Raw genomic sequence first — 25,567 nt, forward strand, 5'->3', positions numbered from 1 at the left:
ATGCTGTAGAAATGTTTTGGTACCCTTCCCCAGATCTGTGCCTCGACACAATCCTGTCTCGGAGCTCTACGGACAATTCCTTTGACATCATTGCTTGATTTTTGCTCAGCTGTGGGACCGTTTTCATATAGACAGGTGTGCCTTTTCCAAATCATGTCCAATCAATTGAATTTACCACAGGTGGACTCCAATTAGGTTGTAGAAACATCTCAAGGATGATCAATGGAAACAGGATGCACCTGAGCTCAATTTCGAGTCTCATAGCAAATGGTCTGAATACTTATGTAAATAAGGTATTTCTGTTTTTTATTTGTAATACATATGCAAAAAACTCTGAAAACCTGTTTTTGCTTTGTTATTATGGGTTATTGTGTGTAGATTTCTGAATATTTTTTTTTTTTAAATCAATTTTAGAATAAGGCTGTAACATAACAAAATGTGGAAAAAGTCAAGGGGTCTGAATACTTTCCGAATGCATAGCGCATGATACAAGTGCTGCAGTGTGTGTGTGTGTGTGTATGACGAACACAGCAGACTCACCCCTCCTCCCGGCACGCTGTTCTCTCTGCCACTCATGCTCTGCAGCACAGCCTTGTCCAGGCCCAGTTTGAGGCTGGCCCGGTCAAACATCTCCCGCTCGTAAGAGTTCCTGGTGATCAGACGGTACACCTTCACCGCCTTGTTCTGACCAATCCTATGGCAGCGAGCCTGGGCCTGAGAATAATAGAAAAATAACTTGGTTATGACCAGCCCAATACATTTTATATTTGTCCAATAAAAATTACTTCAGGATCAAGATCGTTGCTCTGCTATAATAATATAATATAATATATGCCATTTAGCAGACGCTTTTATCCAAAGTGACTTAGTCATAAAAATACATACATTTTACTATCCAAGCTGTGCCAATGAAAAAGTTAAACTATTATAATAGGATATAAAAGACACTTCTCAATTCAAGGACTTCCTGAATTGACTGAATTGAAATAGAAAGAGACCACACCTTCGTTGCTAATTGTATTACAGTGGAGGCTGAAGTCACTTTCAATGTCTGTGTGTGTCTTTACCTGCAGGTCGTTCTGTGGGTTCCAGTCTGAGTCAAAGATAATACAGGTGTCAGCAGCAGTCAAGTTGATGCCCAGACCTCCAGCCCGGGTACACAGCAGGAACACAAAGCGGTCCGAGTCTGGTTTGCTGAAACGGTCTATAGCTGCCTGACGCAGGTTACCTCTCACTCTGCCATCGATACGCTCATACAGGTACCTGAGGAACACAGGACCATGCAGGGTTGGAGTAGGATCTTCTAGTACACATAATTACAAATGTTCTTGCGTCACATCCAAGTATCATGAATGTCAACATTTACATACAGTACGACACTGAGCTTTACAGTAGCTGATACAACACCAACCATCACACACTAAGAGGCCTCCAATTGCCACACTATATGTCCAGGAATTTGTTTTTGTCACCCACTGTAAAACAACATTCACTAGTTCTCTCCTTCTTTCCTCCATTCCTGTCTCTCTTTTCCCCTCTCTCTATTCTGCTCTCTCTCCCTCCTTTCCTCCTTCCTCCCCCTTTCTCTGCCAGAGAACAAGGTGGTTTAGCACGCTGATCAAGAGCAGCCTCTTTCCCAGGAGCCCTGGCCTCGCCTCACCCCACATCCTACCCCTCATCTTCTTCACCTTACACACCTCACCCTCACCTCTACAGTGACCCACTTCTCTCCACCCACCCACATACTCCTCTCTCCCTCTGTCTGATGTGGGAGTTCCCCGAGGGAGTCTGTGACCTGCCGCTGATCCCCGGCTAAGCCTTGCCTTGCCACTGAGCGGAGCACCTCGCCTTGTGTGTTTACACTGGTTTGGTTCGGGGTTTGAGTGCCAGAAAGAAGCAGGGAGGGGAGAAGAATACAGGGCCAGGCACAGGATAGTGAGAGAGACAAGAGGAGAGGATAGAGAGAGGGAGAAGAAGAGAGAGGACAGAGATATCAGGAGGGAAAGGGAGGAAGATATAGAGAGACCACACAGACCAGGCCAGTCGCCCACTTTCCTCAGCTTAGACGGGCTGCTGGGATAATATTCTTTTCATTTAGCGTGCAAACAGGAAGCTCATTAAGCCAGGAGATTAAGACCTTGAATGAAAGGGTCTTGGTACATTCTTCTGCTTCTGTTACACAGTCTTTATCATCTCCCTGCTCTGGGTAGCATTATGGAGTGATGAGCACTGGGGGCTTTAAAAGGCTCTTTCTCAGACAGTCACTGAAGAGAGAGGCTAATGCTTAGATATTCAACATTTCTCTTCAACTACATTCAATTTAATAGGGGAAAGTACTGGAGTGATTCAGCTTTTGCTGCACTGCAAACTGCTAGCTAGCTAACACCAGATAATAAACCATAAATACGTCACTTCGAAAATGGAGCTGAAAAATGGAAATTACAAAGTCTATTACCCTCTCAAGCATGATTCCTGTCTTTTTCCGCATCAGCCTAGCTGAAACTGCAGAGGGCGTTTAAAATTCTACATGCACTGACACAAAGTAATAAACATTATATATCTCATCTCAAACTACCTCATGTCACAATATGAAATATCTGAGGAGAGAGAACCTTGATTTCCAGGCTTCTATTGGAGTGGAGTACTTGGGAGCATAGTAATACAAGGCGAGAAGAGAGGCAGGCAGCAGTACCTTCTCTGGATGAGGTAGTCCTCCAGGATATCCAGACAGCGGACCATCTGGGAGAAGATGAGGACCTTGTGTCCCCCGGCCTTCATCTTGGGCAGCAGCTTGTCTATGAGGACCAGTTTACCAGCCGACTGCACCATGGCCTGCAGGTGGAAATCAAAGGCAACAGGGCTGTACACCTCTCGGAAGTCCTCCAAGATCTTCTCCTCAGCACCTGGGAGAAATGGACAGGCAAATAAAGTCAGTGATGGTATCAGTGTTTCTGCTACAATTGTACAAGCAGGGCGGGCCCCCGTCTAACGCTGTTGCCACCAGAGTTTGGCTTCTATTGGGGAAAGACTGGATGACACTTGATCTGGTACCATGCTACCATTTTCACCTAATCTGTATGCAGTTCATATAGGGTACCTACTTTAAGACAGACAGGAATAGCAACTCAGTCATGGAATCGATTTTGTACAATATGATACTGGAAAAAAAGAGTGTGGACCTGAGTGAGGTGGCGGTACAAGGAACTCTCTCTCTGGTCACTGGCTAGAAGGATAATGACCAAGCAACTGAATGACCAAAGAGACAGCTCACACACACAGCTCACTGCCTTGAACTCACAAACCAGCATTGATGAAGAAAGGTACCATAACTACACTAATCTGTATGCAGGTCAAAGACAATATGAGAGTTAGGACTTCTATAATGCTTATCAAGTCTAACAACCCATATTTTGATTTGACATACTAAAAACTACTGGGTGGTTCGAGCCCTGAATGCTGATTGGCTGACAGCCGTGGTATATCAGACCGTATAACACGGGTATGACAAAACATTTATTTTTACTGCTCTAATTACGTTGGTAATGTCACGACTCCCGCCGAAGTTGGCTCCCCTGCCTGTTCGGGCGGTGCTCGGCGGTCGTCGTCACCGGTCTACTAGCCGCCACCGATCCCTTTTCCCTTTTCTGTTAGTTTAGTCTTATGAGTTGCACCTGTTCCTATTTGTGTTTTCTTGATTTGCTTACCTATTTAAGCTTGTGAAGCCCGCACTTGTTTGTGCGGGATTATATTTTGTTCATGTGTATTGTATCAGAGCATTGTGCATTTAAAGTGCATTTCTCCGTGAGAGAGATGCATTTAAAGTGCATCTCTCCATATCTCTGTCTCCCTTGATCTGTCTCTCTATATCTCTGTCTCCCTTTGTCACTCTCCATGTTTCTCTCTCCATATCTCTGTCTCCCTCTGTCGCTCTCCATCTTTCTCTCTGTCTTCCTCCTCTTCCCTTTCTCCACCAGCAGCGAGAAGGGAAGAGGAGGAAGACAGAGAGAGAAAGATGGAGAGCGACACCCTTTCCCCACCAGCAGCAAGAGGCACACAGGCTAATAATGTTAACTCAGCCAACCCTCTGTGCCTGATTCCCACCTTCCCCTCCTAGTCATCCGTGACAGGTAACCAGTTTATAATAGCAATAAGGCATCTCGGGTTTGTGGTATATTGTCCATATACCACAAACCCCTGAGGTGCCTTATTGCTATTATAAACTGGTTACCAATGTTTTTATTTCATTTATTTAACCTTTATTTAACTAGGTAAGTCAATTAAGAACTTACTTACAATGACGGCCTACACTGGTCAAACCCAGACGACGCTGGGCCAATTGTGTGCTGCCTTATGGGATTCCCAATCACAGCCGGTTGTGATACAGCCTGGATACGAACCAGGGTGTCTGTAGTGATGCCTCTAGCATTGAGATGCAGTGTCCTAGACCGCTGTGCCAATCAGGAGCCCATATACCGAGTTTATCAACTCTAAAGCTGATCCTTTACTTGTCCTAGCCCTCATTAAAACTGACACACACACACACACACCCACACCCACACCCACACCCACACCCACACCCACAGTCACGTACAAACAGAAGCAGCTGTCAAACCACAGGCCAAAGGTTCACTAGGCTGGCCTTGTATGAGAGCACTGTGTCAAACCAGATTAACCAGAGCACAAGTACACCAGTGACAAATATATTACAGCTATGGTAAGGAGGGCAGGGAAGAGGGAGAGGAAGAGGAATGGACCAACACGGCAGCTTTTGGATGTGGGATGAACGGAGGGAGATGTGAAGTTAGTCCATTATCTGTTCCAGAGCCTCAACCTCCTGGCCTGCTTTCTCTGTTCTAGGAGTTCTGACACAGCTAGGAGAAAGATGGAGGGAGGAGGGTGGGTGAGAGAAACAGACAGCGCCATAGGGAAAGATAGTGAGGAATGAGGACGTCTCTGACTCAGAGGTTTTCATTCTGCCCCGGGGCTGCTATAGAGCTCTTTACTAAAGGTATGGGCGGGAATTACCCAAATCAGCCTACCCCACACTGCATACACTGTCCTTCCATATATCAAGAGGCTACATACAGCATTCCACAACCTGGATTGTAGCAATATCACTGTTAGTACCTTTGATGAGGTAATGCTGGTTACAGCAGCTTCTCAGCTCCATCATGGTGTTGACCAGGTTGAGTTACAGTCCGGCTTGGGACAATTCCAGTCCATTAAGGAAGTCAACTGAAATTCCAATTCCAATTCTCTTCAATGGGGAATTGGAATTTGGTTTACCTTCTGAATTGACTGGAATTTCAATGGAATTGACCCCAACCCTGGTTACAGTTAGGGTTAAGTAGGGGTCAGGGTTAGGGTCAGGTAGTGGTGTGTTCAATACCTTTGATGAGGTAGGGGTGGTTGCAACACTTCCTCAGCTCCATCATGGTGTTGACCAGGTTGGGGACGTTGGCCTGGCCGACTCCTTTAGACAGGAAGGAGAAGTTCTTCTCTAGGATGGCTCTGTAGTACTTCTTCTGGATGTTGGTCAGCTCCACCTGACCACATTATATAGAAACATTCAATTATATAGGACAATACACAGAAACCACAATAGTCAGCCAAACTAAGACAAAAAAACACAAAAACTCAATCTCAAGCACACAACGCAAACACGCACATACCCACCTCAATGATGGTTTCTTCCTTAGGAGCCAGCTTCTTCTCCACGTCCTCCTTGAGACGACGCAGCATCATGGGCTTCAGGATGGCCTGCAACTTCTGGACCTGAGAAAGACAGAGATATGCATGTTCATATATGGACGCATGCATACGCACACATACACACAGACACAGTTTCCAGTAATATGTGAAGCTTTTTGACCTGAGACACAGAGAGACAGAGACAGAGAGATGGAAGATACAGGTTAACATGTGGAGAGTCTGGAACGCCCACTTTCACACACTCATGCACCCACACACACACATGATTTTAACAAGAGGTGCTGAAAGATTAGCAGGATTAAGAGGGGTTGACCATGGGCCGGTCAGTGGTATCAGTCAGTCAGACGGACGGACGGACTGACATTCATATCTGACTGACTGACTGACTGTCTGTGTGTGTGTGTCACAGGATCCGTGACTGACTGACTGACTGACTGACTGACTGTGTGTGTGTGTGTGTGTGTGTGTGTGTGTGTGTGTGTGTGTGTGTGTGTGTGTGTGTGTGTGTGTGTGTGTGTGTGTGTGTGTGTGTGTGTGTGCGTGCTCTATTCTCCTTCAGTGTTCCATCTGTACCGACAGGATCATTATCTCCACACACTGACACACTGTTCAAACACCAGGTGGGGTGAGTGGGGAAAACACACTCATGTCCCTTGATACCATATGAAAACAAATTAGCTTCTGTATTAATAATCATATTCATTATGATCAGTGATGGTAAAGGACACACTCACACACAGGTAAACAGGCAGAGACTAAACTATAACACACAGTATTTCTCACATACACACTATGTTGATAGGAACCCAACAACATAATACTCACACACTCACAGCGACACACTTGATACGAACCCAACAACCACATGATAGAATCACACAGCCTCACCTGCTCCTCAGTCTTGAGGTCTCCAAACTCCAGCATGAAGGTATTCTCTGAGGGGAAGCTTTGAGGCTCCAGGAAGTGCAGCAGACTGAACAGCTCCTCTACTGTGTTCTGGAGGGGGGTCCCTGTCAGGAGAGCTTTGTGTTCCTGTAGAGAGAGGAGAGGGAAGAGAGAGATGTGAGTTAGAAACAATACAAGACACACAGAATAGGAACTCCAACCTACAAGCTGTGCCTCCACTGAACACAACTGCAGAGAGAGGGGAGACCTCAATCACAAACAATCTTAAGATCCAACCAGATTCGTGGACAGTGATGAATACCATTAGGGCACGTTTCACTGCTTCTCTCCACACACCAACAAGGTACTGATTGGAGACACACTAGGATCTCAAACATTCAAGCTTGTAATGGCTGCATTTCTGCCCTTTGCTCAGTTCTGCCCTACATTATGCTCAGTGACTTGGACATACCAGATTCATGAGCTTGAAGCCCTCTAGCAGCTTGCAGTTCTTGTTCTTGAGGCGATGGGCCTCGTCGATGATGACGCAGCGCCACTCGATGGCGTTGAGCTCTGGACAGCCGCCCAGGATCATCTCAAAGGTGGTGATGAGGGCGTGGAACTTGTAGGCTCCCCGCACCACACGACCCTGGAGGGAAACCAGGAAGAAATGTACAGGGAGTCAATACAACTCTTCCAATCATTCAGCTTTTCTCATTCTCAATGGTTGCGTAGTGTGTGATTCCCTGTGTGTTAAGGTGATTCCCTGTGTGTTCTGTGTGTTAAGGTGATTCCCTGTGTGTTAAGGTGATTCCCTGTGTGTTAAGGGGTGAGCCGTGCTGTAAGAATAAGCTCTGTGGTGCCACAGTGACATCAGAGTCTTCCAGTGAGACAGCCTGGTGGCAGCTCCTCTTTCCTCTCCTCCCTCATCCGTTCTTCCCTCCTCCCTTGTTATATTTGCATACTAAGATCTCCTAACCGCTGTCTGTCATTCCACATTACTCTGCCAACAACTGCAGAAAAAACATTTTCCCAGGGCTACCGCCTGACCTGTGCCACCCTTCAAACCCTTCTCATGTGCCTTTAAATTCAGTCCTGCTTTCAAGTTTCAAGTTTTAATGTCACATGCTCAAGTACAGTGACATGTCTTTTCTTCCAAGCTCTAACTCCAACAATGCAGTAATCAATGACAATGTAATAGTAAAAATAACAAGGTAGAACAAAGACACACGAGATATGAAATAAGAAGAACAGGATAAAGTCAGTAAGCATACTATATACAGGGTCGGTTCCAGTAGCATATTTACAATGTGAAGAGATACTGGATCATTAGGGGTAGATATGTATATGTTTAAGGTGACTAGGCATGCTGGAACATGACAGTCATGCTACTCAATCTCAATATCCCTCTCTCATTATGTGGCCTGCAAGCTCTCCTTGGACAAATCTCATTGTCCGACTGAGTATCTCTGATATCATGTCACTATTCCCTGATACAAATACGGTCATTACTTGAATGGAACAGAGACACCTGAGATTCACTTATCTCCTGTTCTTAGTCCCCATTATGAGATGCTGGCTGCCAGCAGGTTTCAAGGCCCCTTTGCTGTTGTTTTTGACAACCACCACCTCCCCTCATCAGAGAACAACTGTTTGAAACGTCAAGGACCCATCTGTTGTTGACATTGTTGTTCATATGTGGGACTGTACATTTTGTGTTGTTGTTTACCTGTGTGTCTCTGGAGTACATCTCGTACTGCTGCAGCATCTGCCTGCTGACCATGGAGCCGTGGTAGACAATGACGTTGAGGTGGGTCCATGTTCTGAACTCCCTCTCCCAGTTGGCGATGGTGGAGAGGGGGGCGATGATGAGGAAGGGGCCCCTGATGCCCACACGCCAGATCTCCTCCAGAAACGTGATGGACTGGATGGTCTTCCCCAGACCCATCTCATCTGCCAGGATACAGTTCCGTCTGTCAGGGAGGAAGAGAGAGACATTACAGTCACAAAAAATGTATAGAGTAGTTGGGGTCCTGTCTGATATTGATACTAAGTGATGAGACTGGACTGAACAGAATCCTTCCTCTAGTATTCAGGTAGAACATTAATCTGGTTGTCCAGAGGGTGGGGGTGTTGAAGTGAATCTTGACATTAATTGCAAAGAGCAGATACTCCCACTTCCTATACTTTTTTCCTTAATCTTAAAGGCTCGGTGCAGTCAAAAACAGGATTTCCCTGTGTTTTATAAATATTGCCACAATATGATGGAATAATACTCTGAAATTGTGAAAATTATGATAATGCCCTTTTAGTGTAAGAGCTGATTGAAAATACCAGCTGAAATTTCAGCCTGTTTTGGTGGGATGTTGTTTTGGCCTGCCTGGTGACAACACAAATTAGTTGATAGACCAATAAAGAGAGTTCTGAACATTTCTGCCAAGAACAGTTAGTTTTCAGTTTTCCCCTCCCCACTTAGACCCATCCCAGGCAGTCCTAGCAGAATTCTTGTTTGAGAAATTGCTCTTTGATAGGAAGCTATTTTTGTTGCTTTCTGACCGTTTTAATTGACAACAATCACAATCAAATAATTTGATAGAGATAAAAAATAAATAAAAAAGTGCTTTATTGGACCTTTAAGAACTTCACAGCACTCTGAAACACAGTCCCAGTAGCAACACTACAGCCTGGCTACAAACAGATGATTTGGGATGTGTTCCACACTCACTCGCTTTCTCCCTTGATCTCTCTCCATCTTTCTCTCTCCCTTGATCTGTCTCTCCATATCTCTGTCTCCCTTTGTCACTCTCTATGTTTCTCTCTCCATATCTCTGTCTCCCTCTGCCGCTCTCCATCTTTCTCTCTCTGTCTTCCTCCTCTTCCCTTTCCCCACCAGCAGCAAGAGAAGGGAAGAGGAGGAAGACAGAGAGAGAAAGATGGAGAGCGACACCCTTTCCCCACCAGCAACAAGAGGCACACAGGCTAATAATGTTAACTCAGCCAAATCACTGCATGCTCTAAACACAACACAGAATTTTTTTTTAGAATGTAACATCCACACTACCTCTGTGCAGTGACAAAGTCTCTAAACCAAACAAGCTAAACTGAAAGATAAGTGAATGAAAATGTCATCATGAAAAACATTTTTAAGATTAAGACACAAATCAAAACAGACAACCAAGAAAACCTTCAGTCAATGAAAGCATCCTCTTTTCAAAGATACTGTAAAATGCAAGACTTTCGATCTCTTCATATAGCCTATGTGGCGTAGTGCAGTGTTTTCCTGTACTGTTTTGCATGTTTATGCTGTTGTGTTCTTTCTTTAAAGACATATTATTAACCACTAGGGTTGGGCAGTATTTTCATACCTTCATACCGTTCCTGTACCATACCAGGGTACAGTGCCTTGCGAAAGTATTCTGCGCCCTTGAACTTTGCGACCTTTTGCCACATTTCAGGCTTCAAACATAAAGATATAAAACTGTATTTTTTTGTGAAGAATCAACAACAAGTGGGACACAATCATGAAGTGGAACGACATTTATTGGATATTTCAAACTTTTTTAACAAATCAAAAACTGAAAAATTGGCCGTGCAAAATTATTCAGCCCCTTTACTTTCAGTGCAGCAAACTCTCTCCAGAAGTTCAGTGAGGATCTCTGAATTATCCAATGTTGACCTAAATGACTAATGATGATAAATACACCTGCACTGTGATAGTCTCAGAGGTCCGTTAAAAGCGCAGAGAGCATCATGAAGAACAAGGAACACACCAGGCAGGTCCAAGATACTGTTGTGAAGAAGTTTAAAGCCGGATTTGGATACAAAAAGATTTCCCAAGCTTTAAACATCCCAAGGAGCACTGTGCAAGCGATAATATTGAAATGGAAGGAGTATCAGACCACTGCAAATCTACCAAGACCTGGCCGTCCCTCTAAACTTTCAGCTCATACAAGAAGAAGACTGATCAGAGATGCAGCCAAGAGGCCCATGATCACTCTGGATGAACTGCAGAGATCTACAGCTGAGGTGGGAGACTCTGTCCATATGACAACAATCAGTCGTATATTGCACAAATCTGGCCTTTATGGAAGAGTGGCAAGAAGAAAGCCATTTCTTAAAGATATCCATAAAAAGTGTTGTTTAAAGTTTGCCACAAGCCACCTGGGAGACACAACAAACATGTGGAAGAAGGTGCTCTGGTCAGATGAAACCAAAATTGAACCTTTTGGCAACAATGCAAAACGTTATGTTTGGCGTAAAAGCAACACAGCTCATCGCCTTGAATACACCATCCCCACTGTCAAACATGGTGGTGGCAGCATCATGGTTTGGGCCTGCTTTTCTTAAGCAGGGACAGGGAAGATGGTTAAAATTGATGGGAAGATGGATGGAGCCAAATACAGGACCATTCTGGAAGAAAACCTGATGGAGTCTGCAAAAGACCTGAGACTGGGACAGAGATTTGTCTTCCAACAAGACAATGATCCAAAACTACAATGGAATGGTTAAAAAATAAACATATCCAGGTGTTAGAATGGCCAAGTCAAAGTCCAGACCTGAATCCAATCGAGAATCTGTGGAAAGAACTGAAAACTGCTGTTCACAAATGCTCTCCATCCAACCTCACTGAGCTCGAGCTGTTTTGCAAGGAGGAATGGGAAAAGAATTCAGTCTCTCGATGTGCAAAACTGATAGAGACATACCCCAAGTGACTTACAGCTGTAATCACAGCAAAAGGTGGCGCTACAAAGTATTAACTTAAGGTGGCTGAATAATTTTGCACACTCAATTAAAAAAGTTTGAAATATCCAATAAATGTCGTTCCACTTCATGATTGTGTCCCACTTGTTGTTGATTCTTCACAAAAAAATACAGTTTTATATCTTTATGTTGGAAGCCTGAAATGTGGCAAAAGGTCGCAAAGTTCAAGGGGGCCGAATATTTTCGCAAGGCACTGTATATGGTATTACTGGCAGTGCACAAAATGGGCGCAATTTATTTCCAAACTTAAAATATATATATATATACATACATACACACATGGTGCCACGTTGATGGTGCCACGCTGAAAGTCACTGAGCTCTTCAGTACGGGCTATTTTACTGCCAATGTATACTCAATTTTATAAACCTGTCAGCAACGGGTGTGGCTGAAATAGCCGAATCCACTCATTTGAAGGGGTGTCCACATAATTTGTCATGTAGTGTGCGTGTGTGTATATATATATATATATATTATTATTTATTTTTTATTATTACGCACAAAGAAAATTCAAGCAGAAGGGATCTTGATCCAGGAGGGGATTGATTGTCTCTGCTGTAACCAAGAAGCGTGATCTTGCAAGCTAGCCACATTGCGAGCAAGTTAGCAAACCAAATGCAAAGCTGGCGCCCTGAGTAGAAGATCATTTATTTGGCACATCTTAGATAGTTAACTGATAGTTATAAGCAGTGGTGTAGCACGCACCCCTCTGAGCTTTAGGGCGCCCCAAACCCCACAAACAAAAATGTGAAACTAAAATCATACCGTTGGTATTTCAAAATACCCCGGTGTATGGTATATACGACATACCGTCCAAACCTATTAACCACATTCTTCACAGGTTTTGCATACTAAACCAAGCTAGAAGTCAGCAGGCTCTGAGCAAGTGTCTCCCTGTCTCGGTACAGACATGCTGTCAGCTCACTGCTTCACTGGCTTCTCTTCTGCACTACTTAGCAATCTGACAGTCCAGCCCTTGTCTCTCTGGCTGGATGCAGTATGCTACAACCACAGAGCTGAAACCTAGGATCTGAAGTCTGGAACAACCTTGTGTTTCTGACTGTCAGAATCTGTTCAGGGCAGTAGAACACTGTGCGTTGCTGTTTGTTTGCAAAAGCATACAGGTGTGTGTGTGTGTGTGTGTGTGTGTGTAGCCTTAGGGGGGCCCTACTGACCTGTTGTACCAGTTGAAGAGGAGCCAGTTGACTCCCTCCAGCTGGTAGTCCCTGAGGACGTTACTGTTCCTGTACTCCCTCGACTGATCCCTCTTCTTCCACAGGCTGGCTGGGGGACGCTCCTGTGGGGTAGAGAATGTTAGAGGATGAGAAGATGAGAAGAGAGATGAGAAAAGAAGAGAGAGGAAGAGAAGAGAAAGGAGGTTGAATAAAGGGGGCTTACCATCCTGCGGGAGTCTGGCCTTGCTGCCTGCAGCAGCTCAAACTCCTCTATTTTACTCTGGTCCACATCCCCCTTCAGTTCCCATGTACTGTCTTCATAGGGCAGAGAGCACCACTTCACCAGGTAGTACACCACCTGCTGGGGGAAGAGGGACGGAGAGAGGGGGAGGAGGGAGGGGGAAAGAGAGAGAGATGTTGTGAGTTAACACAAAAAAACATAGAAACTTCACATTTTAGTAGCTATTAAGTGTTGTCACTAGCGTCCTGTTCGCCCAGCCCCCCGTTTTCTAAACCTCCTGCGCATGAGCTACGCAAAAACTTGCCACTGAAATTAACACTTTTACTCAATACGACACATAATAAATTTTACTTCACACTGTTCAGTGTTTAATAGAATACTGCATAGAATGGCTGATTTCCTCATATTTGCAAAGGCCTAGCTGTGATTTGGCTGGAGGAATGGGGGGAAGGAACATACATGCATAATGATCTGCATGTCATTGTGTCAGTAAGGAGAAAACACTGCATGAAACCTTCTTTACTCTTCAGTTCAAATAGACAAACACTCTCCATCCCTTCCTCACATTCAATCTCCCTCCCTCTCGTAAAAACACACACACACACACACACACACACACACACACACACACACCACTCACTCTCTCCCACAAACACACACTGCTCTCAACTTTTAAAACGCTGGACACCAAACAGAATTTAAGGAGCACCAGAAAGAAATGGATTTCTGAACCGTTCAGGCTAGGGACAAGTAGGGCCGTGGCGGTCAAGAAATTTCGTCAGCAGGTGATTGTCAAGCAAATAACTGCCGGTCTCAGGGTAATTGACCGTTAATTAACATAAACACATGTAGCATCTCCTGGCTTCCACACATAGCCTACAAGCCACTGATGCTGACCTTTGGAAAATATACATTTTAAAACGTCTAATAAACCCATGTAATATAGCCTACACCTTCACAATAAATCCATTATTTATTTTAGACAGGTCTAAAGAAGCATGATATGAAGAAAAAGTAGTCTATTTCAGAAAAACAGAATAGCATACACTGAGTTGTCCTTATGTTAGGTCCTGATCTGGCTATGCCATGTGGCTGTGGGCTATACTAGTTCATTTAGCAGACAAGATTTGCTTAGAATTCTGTATGAAGAATACAATTGAACATAGCTGAATAAAATAGGGAGGATATTTTCTCTATTCTGTGTTGAGCGGTTACAAAGAAAAAGGTACTCCTATATGCTAATTTAGAGTTATTAATGTAACTTTAGTTGTGATACAAATGTTGGGCTATATGTTTAGATTTTTAATACATTGTAAGGCTGCATGATGTGACTCTAATGATGATTTGAAAAAAGTCACATGAAAGGCATGAGCTCTGCTTTGTTTTTTTGCGCAGGCTGAACACACTTCATCAGTCTCTCACTCAAGTAGTTAATAATGCCTCAAATTTCCCGGCTGCATCCCCTTTGTGTGGCCATAATGCCCCCTAAAAAAATCCATGCCTTTTGCATGGATTAATTATAAATCCCTTCTCCTGTCTGTGTGCTGAAGCACCTCTCACTCACATGGCTCTCCGTCACATGATCGGGTCTTTCTCACAGGCTTCAAGTGAAGACAGACACAGCGGGGACGCAATTGCGTGCATCCTTATCCAATACCAAGGCGCATATTGAAGATATTGGAAGAACTGTCCACATTTACTTTCGTCAGCCAACAAGATGAGTAGGCCTAACGAACAGCAAAAGCATTAGCATATGTCAATCTACTATTCCCCATAGTACAAATTTCGACCTACTCTATTCTGTGTGAGAAATAAATATTCCAAACATAGTCTTGGACAGTTGTGGGATGCGATAGATCCCAAATTAATATAACCACTAGCATCAAAAAATCGGTTTTAAGCAATAAGCCTGACGCAACAGATGAGAATGTTTAGCTTAAAATGTTGATAAACTATTAGGCTATTTCTTCACATTATAAGCTTAGCAATACGCACACTAGGCTATAAGTGTGAATGTTCCATTAGCAGGGAAACACCATTCTCAAAAATAATCCAAATGCAATTATGCATGTATTGCTTTTATTATAAAGGTGCATTTTTATGGTGAAAATGATCTTCCCCAAACTTGATCGCATATGTATGTAATTTAGAAGTGGATGAATGTGCTTAATTTTAAGAAGTTATTTGGCCACTTTAGTTATGATACAAATGTTATCAAAACATATAGGTCTATGGGCTAGGCTATATGAGGTGTGATACAAACCTTATTAAAACATATAGGTCTATGGGCTCGGCTATATGAGGTGTGATACAAACCTTATTAAAACATATAGGTCTATGGGCTCGGCTATATGAGGTGTGCGAATATGATTTGAAAAAGTCACAAAAAAAACAATGCGCTGTTTGCCTGAAGCTGGGTATCATTCACAAGTGATAGGCTAATATTGTCACCCATCAGACTATTCTTGATTTAATCTTGTCTTTACATATACTAAATAATATATATGTGTGAAATTTGTCTTGATTTAGAATGGACCATTATCATGCACCTGTATCAAAACAGGGGCAGCTATGCATTTAAATAGAGAATGGAGGACGCTTTTTCTTTTTTGGTTCATTTTCATGCCAGCCAGGTAGGTTATACTCCTGTTGTAAAGAGAAGCAATGTGCTTAATATTAGGAAAGTTGAGAAATAAATATAGTAGGCCTAGCCTATAGAAAGCTGATGGGATCTTCCTCTTTTTAATAGAGGCCATCACTCTGTTCTCACGCAATTGCATAGCTTATTGAAATGTTGTGCAGCATGAGCTCCTCTCATGAAGTGTTTGATTAGATTTTCAACTACATTTGTATTGATGTCAGAGTGATTAGAGGGACAATAGAGTGCGGAGTACCAGGCAGTTAGCAAGTTTGGTAGGCTATTAATGACCATCAGTAGTATCAGAGCTTGGAGAAGCATAATTACCGTGATTAAACGGTCATGTGGAATTTGACTGTCGTCGTGACTCGTGACTGCAGGTGTGGCGGTAATATGGTCACCGTAACATCCCTAGGGACAAGCCATTTTCTTTGCTGTAAAGCATGCCTGTCGTGAAGCGCTGCTCTATTTTCCCTCTCTGACACTCAGAGGCTGCATGACAGTGAACTTGCAAAGTCAGATCAAACTGGCCTGTGCTCTTGGTTATAACAGGTGATGGAATTATATAATGTACAAACTTTTCTGCTTGCTCTGCGTGCTGCTCCAATGTATCAAATGTAACAACAGAGGACTCATCAGGGACATCACGAGCTGATATGGAGGAATAGATGAGCATGAAGAGGGGCCGGAGAGAAGCAGGACAGTGGGGGCTGGTAGGGGGTGAGGCTGGCTGATTACAGCTGCCACGTGATATGTTGATGAAAGTGAAGTGGATATTATTGGACCTGCTCATACAACAAACGAGAGGCTTAAATTCAACTGGCACCAGCAGGTTCTATAGATCAAACGGTACTATGGTATTGTAAAATGTTGGTATCATAAGGTTTTGGTACCGTGGTGTTACCGTGGTACCGGTACACCAAGCAACACTAGTAGCTACACCCTCAGCTAAAGTAGCTGAGACAACAACCATAATACACATGTATGGAATGACCCCATGCTTTACATCAGTATCTTCTACAAATGAGAAGATGAGACACACTGAAGGACATACACACATACACACACACACAATGTACAGACATACACACTCTGTAACTCTCTCTTTCCAACAAAAGGCAGTCTAATCATCTCTCCATTGGAGGTAATTTGTTGTGAATGAAAGAGTCCCCCCCCCCCCCACTCTTACCTCTCCTGTGTCCTTGTCTTCACAATAGGACACCTCCAGTACTCTGTCTACCTCCACATAATCAGGGTTAAAGGGATCCTCCTCCATCTAAAACACACAGGAAGACATAGTCAGGGTTAAAGGGATCCTCCTCCATCTAAAACACACAGGAAGACATAGTCAGGGTTAAAGGGATCCTCCTCCATCTAAAACACACAGGAAGACATAGTCAGGGTTAAAGGGATCCTCCTCCATCTAAAACACACAGGAAGACATATTCAGGGTTAAAGGGATCCTCCTCCATCTAAAACACACAGGAAGACATAGTCAGGGTTAAAGGGATCCTCCTCCATCTAAAACACACAGGAAGATATAGTCAGGGTTAAAGGGATCCTCCTCCATCTAAAACACACAGGAAGACATATTCAGGGTTAAAGGGATCCTCCTCCATCTAAAACACACAGGAAGACATAGTCAGGGTTAAAGGGATCCTCCTCCATCTAAAACACACAGGAAGACATATTCAGGGTTAAAGGGATCCTCCTCCATCTAAAACACACAGGAAGACATAGTCAGGGTTAAAGGGATCCTCCTCCATCTAAAAGACACAGGAAGACATAGTCAGGGTTAAAGGGATCCTCCTCCATCTAAAAGACACAGGAAGACAGTAAACCGCCATCGTGCCATCTGGAGTCTGGGGGGAAAAACACACTGTATGACTGTATGGGTGGGTGGGATGAACACAAAGCACACTACAGAGACGCATGCAAACATGCCTGCGCAAAACAGCCAAACACACACACACTGACGCGCACACACACACAAACACACACACACTGGTGTGAAAGGGTCTTACATCTGCAAAGAAGTGGGCTCTCTGTGCCTGTTTAATCTTGAAACGTTTGATCTTCTGCTGAATCCTCTTGTCTTTCTCCAGCTGCTGCTCTACGGCCCACTCACAGTGGAGGTAGGAGCTGAGAGAGGCCGAGGGACAACACACAGAGTCAGGAATGCACGAGAACACACACGTATAGTACAAACTTCAAATAAACCTTGAATGTCTTTTATGACGTCGTACATCTTTCAAATGGATATATGTTTACTTTAAGTTTAAATGTTCCATTTGTGTGCCATTTTGTACATTTTACATTTGTATAGGATTTACAATCTACTACACACCAAATTAGTCTTCATTTCAGACTGGCCTGGATTTTGTTCTACTGAAACTACAATGAGGTCACATGTGAGTTCAGTCAAAGGCATCTCAAAGTGGTAGTGCAAGAACTAGTAATGACAAGCTGTGTCTTACATCGCTCTGTTTAACATACTGTATTTGGCTTTTTCGGTTGAATACAAACATTTAAAAATGTGCATGCAATTATCTTAGCCAGAATGAAAAAGAATGCCTTACTAGTTTTTGTATTTTACAAAGAACTCCTCCACTTCTACGATAACTCCTGGAGCGACCTAGAAGAGGAACCAATATTATAGAACAGAATACAGACTAAAAGCTCTTCATACACTGAGTGTACAAAACATTAAGAACACCTGCTCTTTCCATGACATAGACTGACCAGGTGAATCCAGGTGAAAGATATGATCCCTTATTGATGTCACTTGTTAAATCCACTCCAATCAGGTTAATTAAGTAAGGATTTTTAAGCCTTGAGACATGGATTGTCTGCATGTGCCATTCAGAGAGTGAATGGGCAGACAAAATATTTAATTTCCTTTGAACGGGGTGTGGTAATACGTGCCAGGCGCACCGGTTTGTGTCAAGTACTGCAACGCTGCTGGGTTTTTCATGCTCAACAGCCAACTGTGGGAAGCATTGGAGTCAACATGGGCCAGCATTCCTGTGGAATGCTTTTGACACCTTGTAGAGTCCATGCTCCAACAAATTGAGGCTGTTCTGAGGGCAAAAGGGGGATGCAATATTAGGAAGGTGTTCTTAATGTTTTGTACACTCGGTGTATGGTAGGAAAAGACAGAGGGTTGAATTCAATCAAACTCACATTGCAGATGGTAAGCAGATGTACAACTAATTAAACAAAAATACTATAGTACTACAAAGAGTGGTATGAGTGAGTGTGGCATTAAAGATAATGATTGTAATCCTACCTCGTTCTTGACTATTCGAGATGACATGATCTTGTCAACAACCGCAGCATCCTCCTCACTGGGGTTTTCCTGCAGCATTGACAAGATGGAAACAAACCACTTTAACAGCTCCATGTACAACCTTCATACTCCACACACCAGTTTCATGTATGTTGAATGTATATCAGAATGAAGTATGGCCTTGAGATGCATTGTGCTGCTATAACACACATATTAGACTAGATAGGGCTATGCTAGAGAAATGAAGAATGTAATCTTGAGATGTTTTGGTACTGTAGAACCTATCAGTCTTACAGTGTTTCCCAACTCCAGTCCACCAGTACCCCCAACACATTGTTGTTGTGGCCCCAGACAAACTCACTCGTTGAGGGATTGACGATTAGCTGACAAATTCAAATAGATGTTTTTATCCGGGGCTACAGCAAAAATGTGTACTTTTGGGGGTACTGGAGGACAGGAGTTGGAAACAACTGGTCTAGAACAACTGAATGTTATTGAGAGTTATTGATTGCTGCCTGGGCCAGGCCAGTAACTCCTCACCACAAACAGCTGCTGTGCTGGCTCTTTGCGTGCTGCAGCAGTGCTGGTCTTTTTGGTTTTAACCATGACCTTCACCTCCTCATCAGACACCCTGGCCTCTCCCTCCTCTGCATACTTCTTCCTCTTCACCTGGCGGTTCGACCGGCGCGTCTACGGGGGGGTAAGGGAAAGACATTTAGTATTGCGGAGGTTCTGTATTATACAAATCAACACAGCCAAAATATCAGTATAACTCTTTTCCTATGTTTTACTGGGTTAATATGTAGGCAGCCATCGAAGGCAGTCCTGTCTATTCTCAATAGTGTGTCTGTGTGTTGTATGCACTCCGCAGCAATATGTGTGACATTCAAGAGGGCCTAGTGCTTATTTTTAGGAAAACACATCAGAGAGACACTGCTAATGACAGCCACAGTTTAATGAGATACTAAATACCATTCAGTTGAAACTAATAACGTGTCTGTGGATGAGAATAACCCAGGCTGACCATAAAAGACTCAGGCCTGCCAGGCTGAGTGGTCCCTCCTTCCCTGCCTGTCAGGCTGCCTCCCAGGCTGAGTGGTCCCTCCTTCCCTGCCTGTCAGGTTACCTCCCAGGCTGAGGGGTCCCCTGTGGTGATGATGCTGTAGCTGTTCTCAGAGCTGTCTGTCTACTAACTCCACCACTTATAGTGCAACAGACAGGACTGGAGGATCATTCTAAATGACACCTTCAAACAGCTCTAATTAAGACTGGGTGGGGGGGATAATGAGGATAATTATACATACACATGGGCGGGGGGGGGGGGAGCTCCATACTATGACACAGCCAGGGGGAGAGTGGAGTTAGGGGAGAGAGTAGTCTTTCATCCCCACTCACGGAATACTCCGTCAATTGGAACAGAGCAGATCGTCCCCCTCACTCAACACCAGTGTCTATGGATAAGGACTGTCCTCAAGGTATAGAATAGGCCTACCCCTACAGAATCCTCAGCTCTACCAACAACAACAGTAAATTATACTGGAGCTATTCATTCTTGAGTTGGTTAGGCCCTGAACTAACTCTGAACCACCCGGTGTACTTTGACTCCATACCACAGCTGTGACTCCTGTATTCCACTCAGCATCAGCATGGCCAACAAGAGAGCCCAAGGACAGGGACTCTCCATGGCTTTAACTATCACAACAACACTGTCATAAGAACTGGTCTATATGACATGAATATTTAAACATAAAGGCCTGCGTTCTGCAGACTGAGGAAATGGCCTCTCCAAGTCTTTTAATAATAATACTACAATAGATAAATAAATATAGTTGCCTACCCCTGCCTTAAACATCACAAAAACACTATCATAAGAGTTCTGCAGCCATAAAGAACATGCATACTGTAGCCTTGGAGATACGGGGAGGGACTCCATGCATTTAATAATCACAATAACACCGTCATAAGGCTTTTGCGTGCTGCAGCTTGGAGACTGGGGGAGGGACTCACCGAGTCATCGTCTTTAAAGGATCTTCGAGGCGGACGTTCTTCATCAGACCCCTCCTCTGAAGACTCTGTCTCCCTCTTCTTCTTCATCCCTCCAAATTTAATGACGATTTTCCTGAAATAAAGATAACAGGACAAACATTAAGGATCAACGTCTGTTAAACGAGAGACAAAATAGGAAAACTGGACTCTATTTTCTCCTCTTTCCCTCTGCTATGTTTCATGGAAACTGTCTCTGAATAATTGATGAACGATAATATAAAGATTGTCCTTGCTGTGCTAAATAAATGACCTCATGAGTGTGTGTGCTGCCGTGCGGTGGCAGAAGGCTGGAGTTTGCCAAAAGGCACCTAAAAACTCTCAGGCCATGAGAAACAAGATTCTCTGGTCTGATGAAACCAAGATTGAACTCTTTGGCCTGAATGCGTCACTTCTGGAGGAAACCTGGCACCATCCATGTTTTCCAGCAGCAGGGACTGTGAGACCAGTCAAGATTGATGCAAAGATGAATGGAGCAAAGTACAGAGAGATCCTTGATGAAAATCTGCTCCAGAGCGTTCAGGACCTCAGACTGGGACGAAGGTTCACCTTCCAACAGGACAACAACCCTAAGCACACAGCCAAGACAACACAGGAGTGACAAGTCTCTGAATGTCCTTGAGTGGCCCAGCCAGAGCCCGGACTTGAACCCAATCGAACATCTCTGGATAGACATGAAAATAGCTGTCCAGCGACGCTCCCTGGCAGAGCTTGAGAGGATCTGCAGAGAGGAATGGGAGAAACTCCCCAAATATATGTGTGCCAAGCTTGTAGCGTCATACCCAGGAGGACTCAAGGCTGTAGCTGCTACCAAAGGTGCTTCAACAAAGTACTGAGTAAAGGGTCTGAATACTTATGTAAATGTGATCAGTTTTATTTTTTTAATACATTTTCAAAAACATGTTTTTGCTTTGTCATTATGAGATATTGTGTGTTGATTGAAATATTGAATACATTTTAGAATAAAGCTGTAAAGTAACAAAATATGGAAAAAGTCAAGGGGTCTGAGAACTTTCTGAATGCACTGTATAAGTCAAATCAAATCAAATGTATTTATATAGCCCTTCTTACATCAGCTGATATCTCAAAGTGCTGTACAGAAACCCAGCCTAAAACCCCAAACAGCAAGCAATGCAGGTGTAGAAGCACAGTGGCTAGGAAAAAACTCCCTAGAAAGGCCAAAACCTAGGAAGAAACCTAGCGAGGAACCAGGCTATGAGGGGTGGCCAGTCCTCTTCTGGTTGTGCCGGGTGGAGATTATAACAGAACATGGCCAACATGTTCAAATGTTCATAAATGACCAGCATGGTCAAATAATAATAATCCCAGTAGTTGTCGAGGGTGCAACAGGTCAGGAGTAAATGTCAGTTGGCTTTTCATAGCCGATCATTGAGAGTATCTCGATCGCTCCTGCTGTCTCTAGAGAGGGTCAGGGTTCCATAGCCGCAGGCAGAACAGTTGAAACTGGAGCAGCAGCATGGCCAGGTGGACTGGGGAAAGCAAGGAGTCATCATGCCAGGTAGTCCTGAGGCATGGTCCTAGGGATAAGTCTATGCTAATACTAATGTGTCTCTTCCCTCCTCCGAACTTCGTTACCTAACAATAAAAAAGGAAAACACAGTGGCACATCCATCTCATTGAACTGTGAAATAGAGTCCTTCACGGGTCCAAAAACATTGACCCATTCGAAATGGACCTGGGGCTTTCCCATCCGGACCCAATATGCATAAATATTTTTTTTATATAGAGACCCCTTCCAAAGGGACCTGAGGACAACTAGACCCGTTCCATATAGACCCGGTCAGACCCAGCCATGGTCCTATTCGATCCAAGTGAAGGAAGCGGCAGAAAAGTACATTTTTAAGCTACTTTACTGGCGCTGATAAAGAGCGAGGGAGAGGATGTAAAGAGAGGTGAAGCTCGGGCAGGGGCTGTGCTGTGTGTGTAGGCTACTGAGTGTGAGCGAGTGACACAGGAACAGGGAGGTGGGAGGAAGAGACAGCAACCAACCAAGCAGACTCACGCTATAGTAGACTAATAGCTGCCATAGATAGGTTATTTATCATCCAATATGATTATGTAGCCTGTCTTGACTGCATCAAACTGCTAGGCTAATTGAGAATGCATGTGCTTTCTCATCCTGCACAGTTAAACAACAACAACTCCATTCAGAATATAAAGTGGCAGCTTACCTGTTGGCGCTTGGTCGTTGTAGCCTATCATTCTACTTTCATTTTTAATTCCAGAATTCCATCTTCCATTGATTAAATATCTCCTAACACGTATGGCTGTAGCCTATTGCCGCTTTGATGACTTCTGATTGGCCAACAACAACAGCAAGCTATACGTGCCACTCTCATTAAAAGTCCTCAGCCGAGACATACCGACATACCGTATACGTACCGTATATGTTTTATTTATTTATTTCACCTTTATTTAACCAGGTAGGCCAGTTGAGAAAAAGTTCTCATTTACAACTGCGACCTGGCCAAGATAAAGCAAAGCAGTGCGACACAAACAACAACACAGAGTTACACATAGAATAAACAAACGTACAGTCAATAACACAATAGAAATGTCTATATACAGTGTGTGCAAATGAGGTAAGATTAAGGAGGTAAGGCAATAAATAGGCCATAGTGGCAAAGTAATTACAATTTAGCGGGGCAGCAGTGTAGCCTAGTGGTTAGAGTGTTGGACTAGTAACTGGAAGGTTGCAAGTTCAAACCCCCGAGCTGACAAGGTACAAAATCTGTCATTCTGCACCTGAACAGGCAGTTAACCCACTGTTCCTAGGCCATCATCGAAAATAAGAATGCTGCTCTGACAGCTGATGCTTAAAGTTAGTGAGCGGGATATGAGTCTCCAGCTTCAGTGATTTTTGCAATTCGTTCCAGTCATTGGCAGCAGAGAACTGGAAGGAAAGGCAGCCAAAGGAGGAATTGGCTTTGGGGGTGACCAGTGAAATATACCTGCTGGAGCGTGTGCAATGGGTGGGTGCTGCTATGGTGACCAGTGAGCTGAGATAAGGCGGGGCTTTACCTAGCAAAGACTTATAGATGACCTGGGGCCAGTGGGTTTGGCAATGAATATGAAGCAAGGGCCATGTCTGTTATATGTCAGTATTGTACAGGCCTATGTCTGTACTGTATGTCTGTTCTCTCGTATCTGAAGAGGGAGATAGAGGAGACAGAGGAATCCTCCATCAGATCAAGTTCAGAGGTTTGGTGTAAAGTGCTCTAAATACCATACAGAGCCTGAGGTCTTCTCTCTGTGTGTGCTCCTGATCAGTCCTCCCTCATTCCCTCTGTCATGCACATTATCTCTCACCTTGTCCTCCTCCACCCCTCTCCCCTCCCTGTACTCCCTCACACAGCAACAGGAACAGAAGCTCTCTAGCTCTATCTTATTTGCTCCAAAACATGGCAACGCTCACACGAGCAGACACGCAGTAAGTAGATTCATTCTCACACAACACCAACTACTCTGAAAGAGGTACTCACACATACACACGCACACAGAGCTAACTACAGTGCCCTCCGTAATTATTGGGACAGGGAAGAATGTTTTATTATTTTGGTTCTATACTGTAACAGTTTGGATTTGTAATAAAACAATGACTATGAGGTGAAAGCGCAGACTGTCAGCTTTAATTTAAGGGTATTTTCATCCATATCAGGCAATCAGTTTAGAAATTACAGCAAAAAAAATGTTTACCCCCTTTTCTCCCCAATTTCGTGGTATCCAATTGTTAGTAGTTACGATCTTGTCTCATCGCTACAACTCCCGTACGGGCTCAGGAGAGATGAAGGTCGAAAGCCATGCGTCCTCCGAAACACAACCCAACCAAGCCGCACTCCTTCTTAATACAGCGCGCATACAACCCGGAAGCCAGCCGCACCAATGTGTCGGAGGAAACACTGTGCACCTGGCGACCTGGTTAGCGTGCACTGCGCACGCCCCGCCACAGGAGTCACTAGTGCGCGATGAGACAGGGATATCCCTCCCGGCCAAACCCTCCCTAACCCGGACGACGCTAGGCCAATTGTGCGTCGCCCCATGGACCTCCTGGTCGCGGACGGCTGCGACAGAGCCTGGGCTCAAACCCAGAGTCTCTGGCGGCACAGCTAGCACTGCAGACCACCCGGGAGGCCCCAGAAATGACAGCATTTTTGTACATAGTCCCCCCATTTTCGGGGACTTAAAGTATTGGTAAAAATTAACATATGTGTATTAAAGTTAAGTATTTGGTCCCCTATTCATAGCACGCAATAACTACATCAAGCTTGTGACTCTATACACTTGTTGGATGCATTTGGTGTTTGTTTTGGTTGTGTTTCTGATTATTTTGTGCCCATTAGAAATGAATGGTAAATAATGTATTGTGTCATTTTGGAGTCACTTTAATTGTAATTAAGAATATAATATGTTTCTAAATACTTCTAAATTAATGTGGCTGCTACCATGATTATGGATAATCCTGAATGAATCGTGAATAATGACGAGTGGGAAAGTTACAGAAAAATGCTAACCTCCCGTTATTATAATGGTGAGAGGTTCTTATGTTGGGGGTATGATATTTGTGCGTCTAACTTTCTCACTTTAATACACATAAGTGAATTTGTCTCAATACTTTTGGTCCCCTAAAATGGGGGGACTATGTACAAAAAGTGCTGTAATTTCTAAACGTTCCACCTGATATGAATGAAAATACCCTCAAATTAAAGCTGACAGTCTGCACTTCAATCTCGTTGTCATTGTTCGATTTCAAATCCAAACTTTTGGAGTATGGAGCCAAAGAAGAAATGCTTCACTGTCCTAAT

The 25,567-nt window shown here is 43.9% G+C and overlaps 1 protein-coding gene across 7 annotated transcripts in view; it reads right to left on the reverse strand.

Annotated features, from left to right (window-relative positions):
* Positions 1-25,567, reverse strand: part of LOC109874981 (chromodomain-helicase-DNA-binding protein 9) — a 119,563-nt gene that overhangs the window by 27,658 nt on the left and 66,338 nt on the right. For 6 of the 7 annotated variants that reach the window (XM_031814637.1, XM_031814665.1, XM_031814632.1 and 3 more), the window contains 16 exons: positions 20,709-20,820; positions 19,242-19,391; positions 18,702-18,770; positions 17,992-18,047; positions 17,437-17,554; positions 16,602-16,688; positions 12,757-12,894; positions 12,534-12,655; positions 8,327-8,570; positions 7,070-7,246; positions 6,601-6,744; positions 5,677-5,775; positions 5,390-5,546; positions 2,693-2,903; positions 1,068-1,263; positions 541-714 (listed from right to left, as the gene is read on the reverse strand). In XM_031814637.1, the coding sequence (XP_031670497.1) occupies positions 541-714; positions 1,068-1,263; positions 2,693-2,903; positions 5,390-5,546; positions 5,677-5,775; positions 6,601-6,744; positions 7,070-7,246; positions 8,327-8,570; positions 12,534-12,655; positions 12,757-12,894; positions 16,602-16,688; positions 17,437-17,554; positions 17,992-18,047; positions 18,702-18,770; positions 19,242-19,391; positions 20,709-20,820 (2,254 nt within the window). The remainder of the gene's footprint in view (positions 1-540; positions 715-1,067; positions 1,264-2,692; positions 2,904-5,389; positions 5,547-5,676; positions 5,776-6,600; positions 6,745-7,069; positions 7,247-8,326; positions 8,571-12,533; positions 12,656-12,756; positions 12,895-16,601; positions 16,689-17,436; positions 17,555-17,991; positions 18,048-18,701; positions 18,771-19,241; positions 19,392-20,708; positions 20,821-25,567) is intronic. The other variant, XM_031814646.1, reaches the window with a different exon arrangement.

The sequence above is a fragment of the Oncorhynchus kisutch genome, linkage group LG3 (genome assembly GCF_002021735.2).
Source record: "Oncorhynchus kisutch isolate 150728-3 linkage group LG3, Okis_V2, whole genome shotgun sequence".
Classification (NCBI taxonomy): domain Eukaryota; kingdom Metazoa; phylum Chordata; class Actinopteri; order Salmoniformes; family Salmonidae; genus Oncorhynchus; species Oncorhynchus kisutch.